The sequence below is a fragment of the Falco peregrinus genome, chromosome 10 (genome assembly GCF_023634155.1).
Source record: "Falco peregrinus isolate bFalPer1 chromosome 10, bFalPer1.pri, whole genome shotgun sequence".
Classification (NCBI taxonomy): Eukaryota; Metazoa; Chordata; class Aves; order Falconiformes; family Falconidae; genus Falco; species Falco peregrinus.
The window spans coordinates 21,927,844-21,943,191 of record NC_073730.1 but is presented as its reverse complement, the minus strand read 5'-3'; the positions used below and the strand labels follow the sequence as shown (position 1 = coordinate 21,943,191).

General features: G+C 39.4%; 2 protein-coding genes across 12 annotated transcripts in view; one reads left to right on the top strand and one right to left on the bottom strand.

Annotated features, from left to right (window-relative positions):
- USP33 (ubiquitin specific peptidase 33) overlaps positions 1-13,553 on the bottom strand; it is a 42,264-nt gene extending 28,711 nt beyond the window's left edge. For 2 of the 10 annotated variants that reach the window (XR_008749020.1, XR_008749021.1), the window contains exons 1-6: positions 13,312-13,528; positions 8,227-8,290; positions 7,557-7,694; positions 6,465-6,518; positions 4,360-4,422; positions 1,681-1,833 (exon numbers count right to left, since the gene is read on the bottom strand). Coding sequence is in view for 7 of the 10 variants with exons in the window: in XM_055815398.1 (XP_055671373.1) it covers positions 1,681-1,833; positions 4,360-4,422; positions 6,465-6,518; positions 7,557-7,637 (351 nt within the window). In the remaining 3 variants the exon portion in view is untranslated. Of the gene's footprint in view, positions 1-1,680; positions 1,834-4,359; positions 4,423-6,464; positions 6,519-7,556; positions 7,695-8,226; positions 9,860-13,311 lie in introns of those variants that run through there. The other 8 variants (XM_055815400.1, XM_055815401.1, XM_055815398.1 and 5 more) reach the window with 7 other exon arrangements.
- Positions 13,554-13,744: 191 nt separating this feature from the next.
- MIGA1 (mitoguardin 1) overlaps positions 13,745-15,348 on the top strand; it is a 40,837-nt gene continuing 39,233 nt past the window's right edge. Inside the window, exons 1-2 of one of the 2 annotated variants that reach the window (XM_055815405.1) lie at positions 13,745-13,924; positions 14,783-14,953. In XM_055815405.1, coding sequence (XP_055671380.1) covers positions 14,855-14,953 — 99 coding nt within the window. In that variant the 5' untranslated portion in view covers positions 13,745-13,924; positions 14,783-14,854. The remainder of the gene's footprint in view (positions 13,925-14,782; positions 14,954-15,348) is intronic. The other variant, XM_005238440.4, reaches the window with a different exon arrangement.

The window sequence follows — 15,348 nt, the reverse complement described above, 5'->3', positions numbered from 1 at the left end:
ATACCCATTTACTTGGAAGATTAAAACAGTTTAAGTTCAGAAGTCTGATCCCAGCTGTACATCAAGCCATCAGAATTTCTGAACAACAAAGAAAAAAATACTCCCATGGTACTATTCCAATTGAGTTGTTGGCATTTTATGAGAAAACTATCAGATTTTCTTCATATTAAATACTACGCCTTGAAGTGAAAATATTAAAGGATATTTCCTCTCCACATACTTTGAAAAACTACCCATCTTTCTGTGCAACACAGTATCTCTTCCACTCTATGACTCAAGCAAAACCATTTTAGAATTACTGTACTTGAATTTATATCAGTTTTAACTGAGTTACTGTAATTTTTATACAAGTACATTAAATAGGCAAGATAGAAGCAACACCTTTTTTCATATACATGCATTATGCCAAACAATTATACTTAAGAAATTGCAGCATAACTTTCTCCAAGACAATACTTATCTATAAAAGATATTAGAGAACAGTACTGATGCCAGTAACAAGGAGAAGATAATGAAACAACAAACCAAACCTAAACAAACCTTGTTAAAACTGCAGAAGCAAATAGTGTATTTAAAAATTCTGTTTAACCTCTGTTCTCATTTTTTTTCCTCTAAGCTGTCTCCAACACTAGTTAATGCTTTATTCATCATCTTACTCTTCAGTTACTATGTTAATTGTTAATAAATGTGAAGTTAGGCACAGCTAAGCACATTTTATAAAGTCTTGTCTTTGACAACATAATCATGTAGAACACTACAATCTTAAGCCTGTGACTTACTCAACTAATATAAACTTCCCAGATACTGGCCATATTTTTCTCCTGGGCATATTTATACTCCTTGGCAATCTTAACAGCCATTGCGTACTAATAGCATTCTCCTGATTTCTAGTTTGATACATATTTTTCCACATGAATCTAACACAATGTATTTGTGAATCTAAAACAAAATCACACACATATACAGAACATACCCAGGTTACTACTGCTTTCTTAGTAAATTCTTGCATAGTAGCTAAATTTGTAACTACTCAGGAGTGTTTGTGTGTATACCACTCCACTGGGAAAATTTTCCCACCCACATATACATACACAGAAATCAAGACCTTTTTGGTCATTTATCAACACTGAAAACTAGATATGTTTAAACCTCAGAAACTGTTACAGGAATCCATTTAAGCGTCTTATATTACTAGCTGAATGAGGTTAATGATTAGCATATATTTCTCTAAAAGTACTGCGGTTGTATGAATGAATTTGTATCTCGGGTAAGTATCCAAAAACACATACTAAAGGCATTCTGCCACTTCCTGAAAGTTCGTCAGCAATTACTGCAATGAGTTCTGTAAACAACATTTTCAAAAACTGACAGAATGGGGAAGTACAGATGAACTATTCCAATCCTGTAACCTTAAATTTTACCGTGCTTTTTCTGTACCTTACATTTTATTGCAGATTACAAACAATTAGACAATAAGATTAAAAAAGCATTCTTAGGAAGCATGCAGTACACAGAAACAGAACACAGAAGCTAGACACCATCTTTTAAAAGAAATTTTATAAAAATAGAGAAAATAGTTCAGCCACAAGAAAGGAGGAAAAGGCCGTCTCTCACTTGAGAGAAGACACAGTGTTTACCACAAAGCTGCAGCTGCCTTTGTTTCATTGGGTTAAAAAATACCTGCACACTATTTTCTTGTGCTTGGTGAGACAGTCTTGCATTTGGTAACGGAGAATGAGATCCTAATTTTCTATCCAGGAATACTTCCTTACTACAGGCATAACACCAAACACGGAGCGTAGTCAGGTTGACAGTTAGGCAGTGTTTCGTCTCCTAAAACAGAACAAAAGCCAAAACTGTGATTCAGAAATTTGGAATAATTAAATATTGCTACATGATGCAAGCTCCAAGATCTTTCAACAATGAAACAAATATGGTAGAATATTAAAAAAATACCAATTAAATTACGGAAATTAAGCACGAACTATCCAACACTCAGTTTTAGTACAAGTCACTCAAAATAGCAACAAGGTACAATCAGAATCTAAGCTGTTGTCATATCTGATATATGACAATTACTCTGTGTAATTACAAAAATAAGAAGAAAGCCTATTGCCAGAAGCATTACAATGTACAACAAACCAATTTTCCAGGAATGTCTGCTACTGCTCATAATGGCAGCTGACTGCTCTACATTAAAGGCAGCATTTATTTCTGTTGGTTTGCTGTAGGAAATTCAAGCTATTTAACAATCAGAAGAGTAAGGTAAGACTTTTAGTTCAGTTACAGCAAGAGGTGCTCATAGGAAAATAAATATTCTAGACTATTAGTTCTCTTGCTGACAACTTTATCCTGCGAAGCAATATAAAAATTTGACAGATCAAGAATATTTTACAGTTCTAATCTTTCTTTTTTTAACCTCTTTGCTTACTATAAGATTGTGCATACAGTTGCTTTCATCTTCCATGTATTTCCACCAATCCTTCCTGTATTTCTTCCTTATATGTCAGCACCATCCAGGTTTATAAGCAATGAGGGATTTGCTAGAAATTAGGAAAATACTACAATTTCTGCAGGATGCCCAAGTTCCTCCTCCTCTCATTTAATAAGGCCTGGTACAAGAACAAGGCTTTTAATATAAAGTGTGGGCTACAATTTCATTAAGTAGCCCTCCCCCTGCTAAAAAAACATCAGAAACATCAGATTATGTCAATATCTTGGACAATTTTAATCATGAGAATATGCTTGATTCTGCAGCTTCAGCTGCATAAATAATTACAAGTCTCTAGAGCAACAGCTTACTAGTTTTCTTGAAGTGGGGACAATGAACATGATTTGTGGCACCGTCAGCCTTGAGGCAGTGTCCACTACAGGAGAGTGGACTGGAGTAAGCACAAATAAACTGATTCACGTCAGCCTTGTTTCTCCCATTTTACTGACTGTAATGAGGTTTTTACTGGGATAAAAAAAAAAAAAAAAAAAAAAATCCAGAAGAGGACTTACTATCCAGAAGTTAAAATTAAGTAACAAGAAAATTAAGACAAAGATGTCACCGACAGCAACCAAACTACCCATTGTCTTTCTCTTACCTGGCAAGTACATATCATTGCTAAAACAGCACGTAAAGCAAGAATAAACCACTATAGAAAGCCAAGAGGTACAAAATTGTAGGTAAGAAATTCAGAGGCCATCTGTTCCCCAAATGCACTACAATCAGCTTATTAATCTATTGTAAAGGCTGTAGAACTGTGATTCAGCTTAAATAGCTGTCAAAAAATACCACATTTATAAAGATTTATATTAATACATTATTGATTTGTTTAAATATGCACTCCTTTCAAGGCCCTGCTTCAAAAAAGAATAAAAAATGAGGAGTCGTGGTAAAATGCAGTCAAAGCTTACTTCTTGTAAAACCCTGGTAAATACTATTTGTTTGTTTCAATATTTACCAGGGGTGGGTTTTTTAGTATTTTCAGAGACCAAAAAGTGCTCAGGGAGGAATCTTAGATGTATTTTCTGACAGACAAACAGTAAATTGGTGGCAAGAATTTCATTTAATTTTGTAAAGTCAGCAATTCTGAAATGACATGTTCATAAAACTGCCATCCCATCTGTCCCCAGTATATTTGCTAAGAGAGAATATATCTTATTTGTTTTGTTTTGGCAAGTGTTCCACTGGCACACGTGTATGCACAGAACATACAATGAATTTAAGACTGGAACAGATGCACTCAAGCTGTCCAATCTTGCCAGAACTTGGCATGCTGGGAACACAATGCACATACTCCACTGCTCCTACCAAGCCGGACCCAAAATCAGGACACTGCATGAAAGGATACGCTCAGCTCAGTCACTTCTTTATCTGTAGCTACTGGAACAGGGAGCATAATGCAGAAATAAAGCACCTTTTCCCAGTAATTTATACTTCCTATTTTACAGCTGTTCAGCTCCCATCTTCATTAATCCAACTTCCCTCCTCTCACCCACCAGGCAGCCACAGTCTTCAAAAGTTAGACTGAAGCAGTGAAGTACTACATACCAGCTGAAGTACTCAAGAAGCCTTTTGTCCATGCATCTTCAAAATCATCAGTAATTGTTCCTTTTTTAATTTTCACCATGTTCTTTTAAGGAGTGCAATAATGCCAGAATTACATAAACAATTATGCAGCTGCACAAAGACTGTAAACTCATATACCCCTAAATTATTAAGACCTGCTTCTATAGATGAAAAACAATCATAGCTAATCAAATTTCCAATTATGCTAACACAAGTTATTGACTTCACTAAAATTAGTCTAAAAAGTTCTCCAACTCTACTCCACTGCTTCAAGTAACTGTATGACTAGCAAATACACATACCTGGGAATGGGTGGTACTGTGATCAACATGGGATTCACCACAGCCAACATACGTACACCTGTTCTGTTGAGCAAGATATGAAGAAGTATACAGAATTAAAAAATGGTGTCAAACAGGTTTACAGAATAGGAACATACTGCCAGTCCCTTTAAAATTCACTCAGATTTCAAACTTGCAGAGTCCTACACAAACAAGAGACATGCACAGTTAAGTATTAAAATAAGTATCACCTAAAGCAAATAAGAATGCTGCAAGATTTAACTCAACTCTTTTCACTGGTGGGCGGTGTAAGATATTTAGTTGTTTGGAATATAATTGTTTGGCCATTTTGATGTATTTATTCAGGTTAAGGTCAACATTTATTTTTTACAATTCCTGATTTAGTAGATTGTTACAGAAAATATGAAGTTAGCCCAGTGTCTGAAAGACTGAATTGCAACAGCCTTGGAACATGACACATTTATACAAAACTGCCCCTATGCGCCTATCTGCAGTGCCTACTTATCAGTGTTACTTCACAATTCGTTGTTTTTTCACTTTTACATAAGAGTTTCCAGCACTACATGGTTAAGTACTTACTACATTCCAGTTATAACTTGCAAAATAACTGTTGATTTTAATTGTGCCAATTGCAAAACACATTTGGCTGAGTTGAGTGTGGAATCTTGCAGCTGCCAATCTTCAAGCAACTTTCATTAATTCCTCATTTGCATGAGTCAAGACAACCACATAAGAGGGTACAGCATATTATCTGTATAACGCTCCAAGCATGTTAATTTATACAATCAAATAGCAGCTGAACACAGTCAATTTTCTATATTAAATTATCACAGATACTTGTTAAATTACAGATAGTTAACATGCTGGTATCTCACCACGTTTTTCTACTGAAAAAGGTGAAGGCAAGATGCCAATTCATCCAAGAGGAGATACATCACAGCATGACAGTAAGTGTCCTACTGCAATTACAAAACTCTCCTACGGAAATGTTGGTATGAAATTGAGTTTTTCAGTAACAGTTTAAGAGCACTGAGTGAGAAATAAAAAACATGTTTTAAGCTGTGACAGCATTTCCCCACCTGCCAGGCTGATGCACCCCTGAACACCTCTTCCTACTCCCAAGAGGGTTTTTATATGTAATTAAACTTCCAGACATCTAACAAGAAGTCATTAAACACTGTTTATTTCTCTCTTCTTTTCTATCTCTTATTGATAGAAGGAGCAAAATAATCTGATCTCTTAACTGTTACCATAAACCACTTGAAAGGAAACTACTGAAGCAGGTTTTTTTAAAATACTCATACATACACCTAAAGTTTGGCATCTCAGCCTAGACTATATTCCTGACAAGACTTAGACAAAAGTTGCCAAAAAATGAAAACAAGCCTATATAGTAAAATTTCAATCTCTGGAAACAGCTGAATGTCTGAAGAACTCCCAAGACATTTTAAAAACTAAATTAGCTACATACTTTCCTGTTGGTATCATAGACCAATGAGAAGCAACACTTTGAGCTTTTTTTTTTTTTTTAACACACTGAAAATTATTGATTTTGTAGACAGCAAGCATATTTAAGAAATAACTATATCCAGGGTAGAGACCATGCAAAATTCTTACAAAGTCTGAAGAATGTTTATACAAACTTCTACAAGTTTCAAAATAAGGGGTTTTTTCTTTATTTTACTTAAGAATAAAAAAAAAAACCCAACAGAGTATGTATTTCTATGCTGTAAAAAGTCAGCACTCACTGCTGGATGTTATTACTACAAATGCCAAGAGGTGCTTATTAAAAGTAACTTAATTCAGGAATAATATAATATCTTAAGACCTAAAAAATATCATAACTCAAGAAGAAACCTTAATGTGCTACCTTCTTATTAAAAAAAATCATTTTAAACACACTATTCTTAAATTGCAAGAAGTATGTACCTGATAGAAGGTAAATAATTTTAAAAACAGAAAACTGCACAATAGGTTATACTTTTAAACAACAATTTAAAGAAACTAAAGAAGTTCATTATAGTTGTTTCTTAAAAAGAACACTACCAACTTTATCTACAGATTACTAGAAGACGACCCTACTACGGAACAACAGAACGACTTACCTCTAAGCATGCCCAAAGATTGGGTCCTCTGACTTTACAGTCCTGACAAGTGCCCTATTGAAGTTAAACACACACGAAAAGCATTATTTCATTTGCTTTCACCAGCAAACCACAACTTTGAGACAAAATGAGAAAAAAATACTGTAAATCTCAGTATCAGCTGAATAATTTTAAGATCAAAAAAGAAATGTGTTTATAACCAACCCAATTTTTGGTTTGCTTCACATAAGATTAGCATATTTTTCTAGTAAAACCTTGGATCTCTCTGAGTTTTCATCTTAAACCAAAAATTTTTCTTCTCAATAAAGCATAAACATTATCATATCAAATTATTATTAAAATCCTCAAAATTGGTCTTTCCTATAAATTTAACATAAAACGAATTTAAAACTTGTAATAACTGCATATTCCTATTTGCAGATAGTCAACACTACCTGTAAAGGTTTACAAAAAAAAAAAAGCAACATTACAGAAATGCTATACCCCTCAGCGGCAAATTACCTGTTAACACTTTTCAGATAGAAAGTTTAGCACAATGGACAGAAAAGGTTTGGCTTTTCATCACCTCGCAGCTGCTAAAATGGGTTACAAGATCATTCTTTGTTCCAGTTATTACTAACAGCTGGAAACCATGAGTTGGGTAGGGGCAGTTTCTCAGACTGTGGCTCCTCCACCAACAAGTGAAGTATTATCCAAGAAAAAAATTAAGCATAGATTTCTTTGTTACAGTTTCTTCTTGAAGTCAAGTCAGTTATACTGTATCACATAAACATTCCAAATAACTAACTGCTACAGTTCAGCTTGGTGCTATGCTAACTCTTCTATTTCCACTCAAACAGCACTTGCTTTGGAAAACACTGCTGGGAAAGGTACTCTGATTTCAGTGTTAAGCACTGAAAGATAGTTTTTCAGTTTTATCAAGTCCTTAAGTCTTCCTGTACTTCGTGTAAACCTTACTGTTCCACTACAGAAGATTTTACCCATGTTTAACACTTATGCATCTTATAACTAATAACACACAACAACACACATAGCTGAAATAACCGACCAGAGTTAACTACAATAGGAAGAAAGCAAACTGCTACAACTCACATGGGATTTTTGTATCAATTCCTCTTTTGTTATCTCACCAACTGATTCCAAGTGTGGGCAATTGCTGCCGGGCGATGACATTTCAGAAGCTGTATTTTCTGAGATCCTGTAGCTGGGATCTTCAAGACCAGGGAATCACTTGTCAACAGAAAAAAGAATGAGTAAAATCCAATTCCTTACAGTAAGCATCAATATCAGATATCTAATATTCAGTGTGTACATAACTTTTAAATGAATGTGGCTTTTTAAAGTACATTAGTATAAATAACTTTACAGTAAGAGAACTCAATAGCCCAAGTTAAACACAGCTGACTTCTAAAACCAAATCCTCTAACTTTTAGGGCTTAAACTAACAGAATTCTGAGTGGAGCAGAGCTGGTTTGGATCACTTATTAAACTTTCTGGCCTCTATCATGGCATTCCAACAACATAAAAATTACAGTTCTCAAGCCTACCCAGAACTGATGGTAGCTTTGACTGTACATTCTGGAAAGGGATCTTTTGCAACAGCGCTGAAGTGTGCTGAAGCTGCGAAGGTTAAAAATGCAGGAGCACATGACCTGCTTGTCAAAGGAGAAGGAAACTTTATCTTGGTTTTATTTATTTACAAAGACACATTCTAGATTCAAGAACATTATATATCAAAAGCAAACTGAAACTTGTAACTTACATGTAGTACTGAACACTCAGCAAGTTTTTCTCTTGTTTGAGTCCTCTCTGTCCATCCACGGTCCCTGATGCAGACACAGAAACTTCTCAGAAATAAAGAATGTTAAATGCAATCACTTTGTCATTGTTATTTTGATGGTTGCAGAGAAATCTATGATGTTTTACAGAAAGAAAATTAAAAAATTAACTCAGTAATGTTCCTTTTATATGAATACTCCAACTGACTCATGCAAATAAGAACCATCCAAGAACTTTGTTCCAGTTTTGTCACTTAATTACTACTGATGCCTCAATCTATCTAAAGCTCAAGAAATCTTAAAATTTCTTTGCCCAAATATGATCTGTACAATCTAGTGTTCCTTTATCAAGATTTGCAACTAAACTTTCACCCTAACTCAGTGATGCACATTCGTTGATCTGTTTGCAGTCTTTAGCACTGTTATCAACACCTCTTTCCTCTTTGGTTTTGGCAGCTTTAGGTTTGTTCCTTCTGCTATACGACCAATCACTCCTTTGAATATTAAGTAACCTAGGGCTTTGACAGTGTGGTGGAAAACAAACCTTGCCTAGTAGGCATCTCGGAAAACCTCCCTAGTAAACTTTCAGTTTGTTATCTGTGACTTGGTCTTTACTTCAATTGTGTTGCAATAAGAACTCTTTGAATCAAAAGTCATTTCAGTTCCCTTTGGTCATTAAAGGGGTTTTTAATATAAGCGTGTGTGAATGTGCATAAATAGTCTACATTATTCCTATAAACATTCCTATACAAATAATGTTATTACAGTATTACATATTATTTTTATAAGAATAATATCTAATACTTCATATAATTTGTTATATGCATACATGTATGTATCTGCATTTATATATAAATAAAATATATTTAAGTAGATAAACTATTTTTAATATATAATACACAAGATACATTTATATATCTATATAACGTGTACCTATACTCAAGTATGTGTTCTACCTTTTGGTCTTTTTGAATGTCATGTTAACAGCTGTTCAATAAATATTTAAGAACTTATCTCACAAGATTGGAAATACTACAGTAAATTCATAATTTGGGAATTTTTTTTCAAGATTAGGTCTAAATTCTCTTCCTGGACCTATGGCTTACATTTAAAAATCATTACTCTCAAATATAATCTGCAGACGGAGAAGTATTCCCTCAGTTCACTGTCTGTTTGTATGCAATACTGCTTAAAGACACTTCAAATATGAAAACGGTATTGTTTCAGATCAAACCTCCTCAACTTCAGATTCTGCTTTGATCTGTAAAGTTCCTTTTCAGAAGAGAAATGGAAACAAGATGATGTATTTCATTTTGCACGTTTTACAAGGTCTGTTAAAACATTAAAAATGGGCAAGTGAGTTTCAAATAAAGCCCTGTAAAGCCCTGACAACCTTAAAAAAAATCCAGTGTGACTTAATGCTGATTACACACAAATACTTTAGAACTGGTAGAATAGATTAGTAAAGCTTTAGGCTTTGGTTTTTGTTTTTTTTTGAAAGCAGCTTGCAGCTTCCTGAATGCATTATTCCAAGTAATTCAAAGCAATGAATGAAGTGCAGACTTCACCTCATGCTACCCAACTTGTATTTATTAGCTACTTTTCAGATCTGGAACTATATAAATCCAAACCTGCAGTCCTGAACAAATCCAATCCCAGAAGTTCTGCTCATGCCAGATTCTGTTTCTTGATGGAGTCTGCATCTCTCTTCTCATAATAACCATCAGAAAGACCAAAAGCATGTTGGAAGTCATGTCCACATGGATGTGGTCCCTATTCCTATCCATATGGAGAGCACCCCCAGCAGACGTCTACTTAATGTTATAGATTCTCTACATGTTATTACATGGGCAAAACTGAATGGCCTTTTTTTCACCTTTTCTTAACAAAATTCTCATACACCACCTTCCATGCTTAGCAACCGTGCTAACTCACTGTACTGCCATAACCTTGGTAGCTTAGTATACCTAGCTGCGGGAAGACACTTGTAAAGTTTTAGATTAAAGCCTAAAACTGCAAAATTAATTTCAAAACCATGATTCACCCTTCATCTTTCCCAAGTCCTAGCAAGCCCAGGGTAGCCCCTCCCTCCCTCCCTCCCTCCCTCCCTGTCCTTCCTCTATTTCACCACTTCCTACTCTATCTGAAAAGACTGCTTATATTCCTCTACTGATATATCTCATTATCACATTTGTTTTTCACAGGCTTCTGCATTGCATTGACCTCATCCAAAAGTCACTTCTTTGCATTTTCAGTAATAAAAAAAAATAAGTATCTACCTTTGTGGTTTCTCTTATGATCCATTTTATACTCCTGTTCTGAAGCCTGAGCGTATCTCCACATCCCTGGTGATATGTGATAGTTTGTAGTGGGAAAATATCTAGAACTCTCATATAAACAGCTCTACTGCATCAAATGATGGGTCCGTTTAGCCCAGTATCTTGTTTCCACCACTGACCGAAAGAAGACAACTCCAGAAGAATAAAATTTCAACAAGAATATATAGCTTCCCTAAATCCTTTCAAGCTCTGGGGCTTCCTGAGCCAAAAGTTTATATATTAGAAAGACAGAGAAAGCCTCTGGAAAGGATCTGTATCAGTAATTTCAGCTTTCCTCATGCTGCAGAACTCTAAAAAATTATTGAGATGGGAATACTTAGACAGCAATCACATGTCCCATGGCAACAAAACTATTTCTGTCACCTTGCAGGGACCCTTCAGAAGTATTCCATGGTCTCACGGCAGCCTTACAAAAATCCCAAGCTGAAAACCATGGACATACATACACAGGATACAAGAAGCACATTTGTTTCACTATGAGGTTAAGAATGAACTAAAAGTGAACTGCAACATAACTCAAGCTTTCACCCTAACTGTTTACGATCACATTCATACAATAAGCTTCTCATGTATTTGGGAGAGAACTTTGCAGTCTGTTGCTAGCTCTCCCCATTGTTTCCACTGAAAGGTTTGTTTCAGCCCACCTATTTCAATGCATCATGTTACATCATTCAACTAAGTGAACTGTTTAATGTTCAAAGGGGAAAAAAAAGCACAAAAGCTTGTAACACTTATCTTGAACCTATGTATTATTCAGCAGAATTCCATGGCATTAGACTTGTGTGGTGACTACCATGGAAGACCTATTGCACACACAGAAAGATCCCATGAGACACTAAGATAATTCAACTGATCTTGCAAACGATCTTAGGCTCATGCAGGGAGCCTAATATTTCCTAAAGAAACATAACGGATTTAAAATTCTCTCAAAGTTTTTTTGAATTAAATTCAATGCTTTGATCTGTCTAGTAACAGTAGTTAACACTTCAATAGAAATAAACAACTACATATCTTCATCCCATTGATGTCCCTAAATACATCAGCCATTCTGTCAGATAATTTTTCAGAGTTTACTAAAGGAATGCTGGTAGAAGATTTTAAGAATAAAGGAAGTATTCTGAAGACAGCAATCACCTGAAGCAGTAATCATATCTCCATTACCAGCTGTTATTATTTTGCCTGTGCAACTCTGAGTAGCAGCATATCAAACTAGCAAGGTCTAAGTTCAGGCTTCTTACTTGCACTCATAGTTATTTTACTAGTGATGCACTGAACTACTGCATTTAACATTCATTTTTACTTTATGGCAACAAAAGTGAGAATGAGACAGGGGTGCAATTTTGTATCTGAACATTACTTACAATGGGAAAGAGCTCTAGAACTTTAGTAATTACTTGTTATATGGATATTCTTCGCACTTTAGAAAAAAACCACCTTTACTCTGACCACAAGTGACCACTGAAGCCTTAGACACATGCATTAAGGTTTTTAAGATGTATGTCATCCTATCAGTTTTTTAAAGAACTGTGTTATTCTTCAAAAACTTTACTGGACTCTTTCACAATTTATTACAGAAATTACTTCAGCATAACAATGTATGTGAATAATATTGCTACCAAACTTGAGAATAGATTTCTTGGGTCAAGAAACAGGGAGGCTAACCTTAATTGCACACCCTACGTTCCTTTATATTCTGTTAATCGGTAGGTGGTTTTGATTTTCATCTCCCATCCCTCCCTATTTCTACCTTTTTTAATCTATCAATTCTATACACAAGTGTATCCCATTTTCTTGAAAAAAAATGACAACAACTAGCGCTAACTCTGGTAAAAAACTTCTGTTTATAGTAAACCCTGGTATTTTCCCCATAAATGACAAAAGCTCGTTCAGTAAGCTTATGAAAGACACCTGGTCTCTCTCTTCAGGCACGAAGAGCTATCTGCTCAAGCAAGACACAATTTTTTTAAGTCACTTCCATTAGATTTTTTTTTTCTGTCATGATGTATTGTTTCCAAAGAGAGAGAACATAAAAAAAATGTTTGAGTTGAGGGTATAGCCTCTCACAGGTTAAACATTTTTCATTTTATATTGCTTTTCAGTGTGCAGACCATCCATTCATTCCTTCCACCACGTTAAAAACTAACTCGGAAACCCAGCAGCTGACCTTTATGTTCCTAAGAGGATTTCCCCGACTCAGGCTTTGCCTGGACGCAGGAGAAGCCTGCGGTGATTTTCCACCAGGTGCTACACCGGCCTTTTTTGCTCCATCCCCCGTACACGGCGATAAAACATATACACGCTTCAGGGAACGAACAGAGTAACTTAGAACCAAATTATTTTTAGGAATCGCGTCACATCTGCACCACCATCGCTGCGCGGCTTCAGCTGCGGCCGGTATTTGCGGGGGCCGCCCCGCGGCCGGTCCCGGCGGGCAGCAGCGCCCGCCCCGCACGGCGCCCCGCGGGCCGGGAGCGGCCGGCCCGGGCCCCGCCGCCCCGCTCGGTTGCCCTGCCCAGCCCGGCCCGGCCCAGCCCGGCCCGGAAGACAGGCCGCGCACGGCCCCCGCCCCCCGCCCAGCCCCGCGGGAGCGCGGCGCCCCGGCCCCCGGTACGGCTCCGCCGGCGGCGGCCATGCCCGTGCCAACACGCCCAGCGGGCCGAGCCGCACGGGACGGGGAGACCGGCCGCGGCCACCGCCCGCTGTCCCTCACAGGCACCGCACCCGACCCACCTTCCCCGCCGTCGGCGGAACCCCCCCCGTCACCGAAACGGCCGAGAAGATGCACCGCGCGCCGAGCCCGGAGCTAAGGCGGGCCGCGGCCAGCCCCGCGGCTTACACGGATGGCGAATGGCAGCCTCCGGGGACAGCGGCCCTGGTGGGCGGGCGGCGCTCCCCGGCCCAGGACGGAGCGGTGCAGGAGGCTGCCGCAGCGGAGCAGGCGCGCCCAGGCCGCGGCCGCAGCTCCACCGGCGCCTCCTCACGCAGACAGACGCCCACCGGCCGCAGCTGGGGCAGCACCGGTCGCGGGACGCGCCCCGCACAAAGATGGCCGCGCCGAGCCTCTCCGCGGCTCACGTGAGCGCCGCCCTGCACAAAGATGACGGCGCCAGGCTCTCCCCTCCCTGCCCCGCCGCCCGCAGGAGAAGGCTGCCCTGCGTAAAGATGGCCGACGCGGACTCCTAACGGAGCGGGTCACTCTCACGTGACGACAGGGGCTGTCTCCTGCCGACCTCGGCCGCTTCTCGCTGGCCCGGAAGAAGCTGTGCTGCCGGTCTCCTAGCAGCGCCGGAGCGGGGAGGGAGCCGCCCGCGAGGGGCCGGGGCTGCTGCCCGGTGCTCGGCAGGTAACCCGGGGTGGCAGCCATGGGGCTGCCGGGCGGCAGGGCCCGGCCCGGGCCCAGGGAGAGGCGCGCTGCCTTTGCCTGGGGGGCTGCGGGGTGCGAGGGGCCAGCGCCTCGGCTCTGTCCGTCGCCCACCCGAGGCGCCGCAGGTTTCGGGCTCTCCCGGCGGTGGTACCGGGGCTGCCTTGCCTGGGGAGGGCTCGGCAGTGCCGGGCGGAGGTGGCCGCAGCCCGGGGCCGGGGTCGCTGCCCCTCTGAGGCCGGGCGGGCCCCGCTCCGTGTCCGGCGGCGGGGGGAGCTGCCCTTTGCCTTCCCCTCGCCCCGTGCCGCGCTGGCGGCCTGGATGTCACACCTCAGGGGCTTCGCCTCGTATTTGGCACCGGGGAGTAAGGGAGCCCGTGCCTCCTCGTGGGGGGGATGACGTCAGGGTGTGGTGTTTATTATGCAGGGTGTCTGCAAAAGAACTGAAGCTCTGAACGAGATAAACTTTTCCAGGCTGCTCTCAAAGCTTTTAACTCTTAGCTGGCACCTACGTTATTCCTACAGTAGTGGTCTTAGAAACAGGGCTGTCGCAGTGTGTGGCTGAGGGGGTATGGTGGGTGGGATGCCAGCTAGTAAGAGCAAACTGAGTGCTCTGTAGATCCTGGTTGTTCATATCCACGGCTCTGCACAGAGCAGGTGGGAGGAATGGGGCCTAAACTGAGCCAGCAAGGTTGCTGTCTTCTCCTTAAATGCAAGTCTTGTCTCTAGTCAGCACTGTCAATTGAACAAGTCATGTACCTGTTGTGTAAGGGATTCAGGCTTGTAGAAGAATGTCCTGGACTTTGGTGGCATAATTTAGTATGTATCCTTCATTTGACAGAGTATTCCAGAGACCATCTGTGACTGCTTTCAAGGTAGTTCCATTTAATGAGGTTATGGGAGTGAAGGAGCCATGTCAGAAGAAACTGTTACTGAAGCGCGATTTTCTCTGAAGACAGTAGCTTTACGGGTGTTTCATCTTCCCCTTTCATGGTATTATTCTCTTAACCAGGTAATGTATACATTATCTAAATATTGTCACTTCCATTATGTGTTTAGAAGTTTAATTGCAGCATTGTACTTGGTTTTCTGACCTTAATAGGGATTAACTCTGTACCAAATACCTTCATTTTTAGTTTGTTTAGAACATTGAACTTAAGTAAGTGGGGTTTTTGTCTTTTTCTGCTAATAAACGCTTAGTGCATCATCATACATCGGACTGAAGAGATTGCTTTATCTGCAATGTCTGTATGTCTTAATTTTGCAACAGCATATTGATTCTTATTAAATCAAACATTAAAATCCTCAAGTTGTCTTTTTTTTTTTTTGGCAGAATGTTATTAGGTATTTAAAATCTAAACATAGCTGTCATTGAATTTTGAGTGTGGTCTGAAATACTTTCTAGAT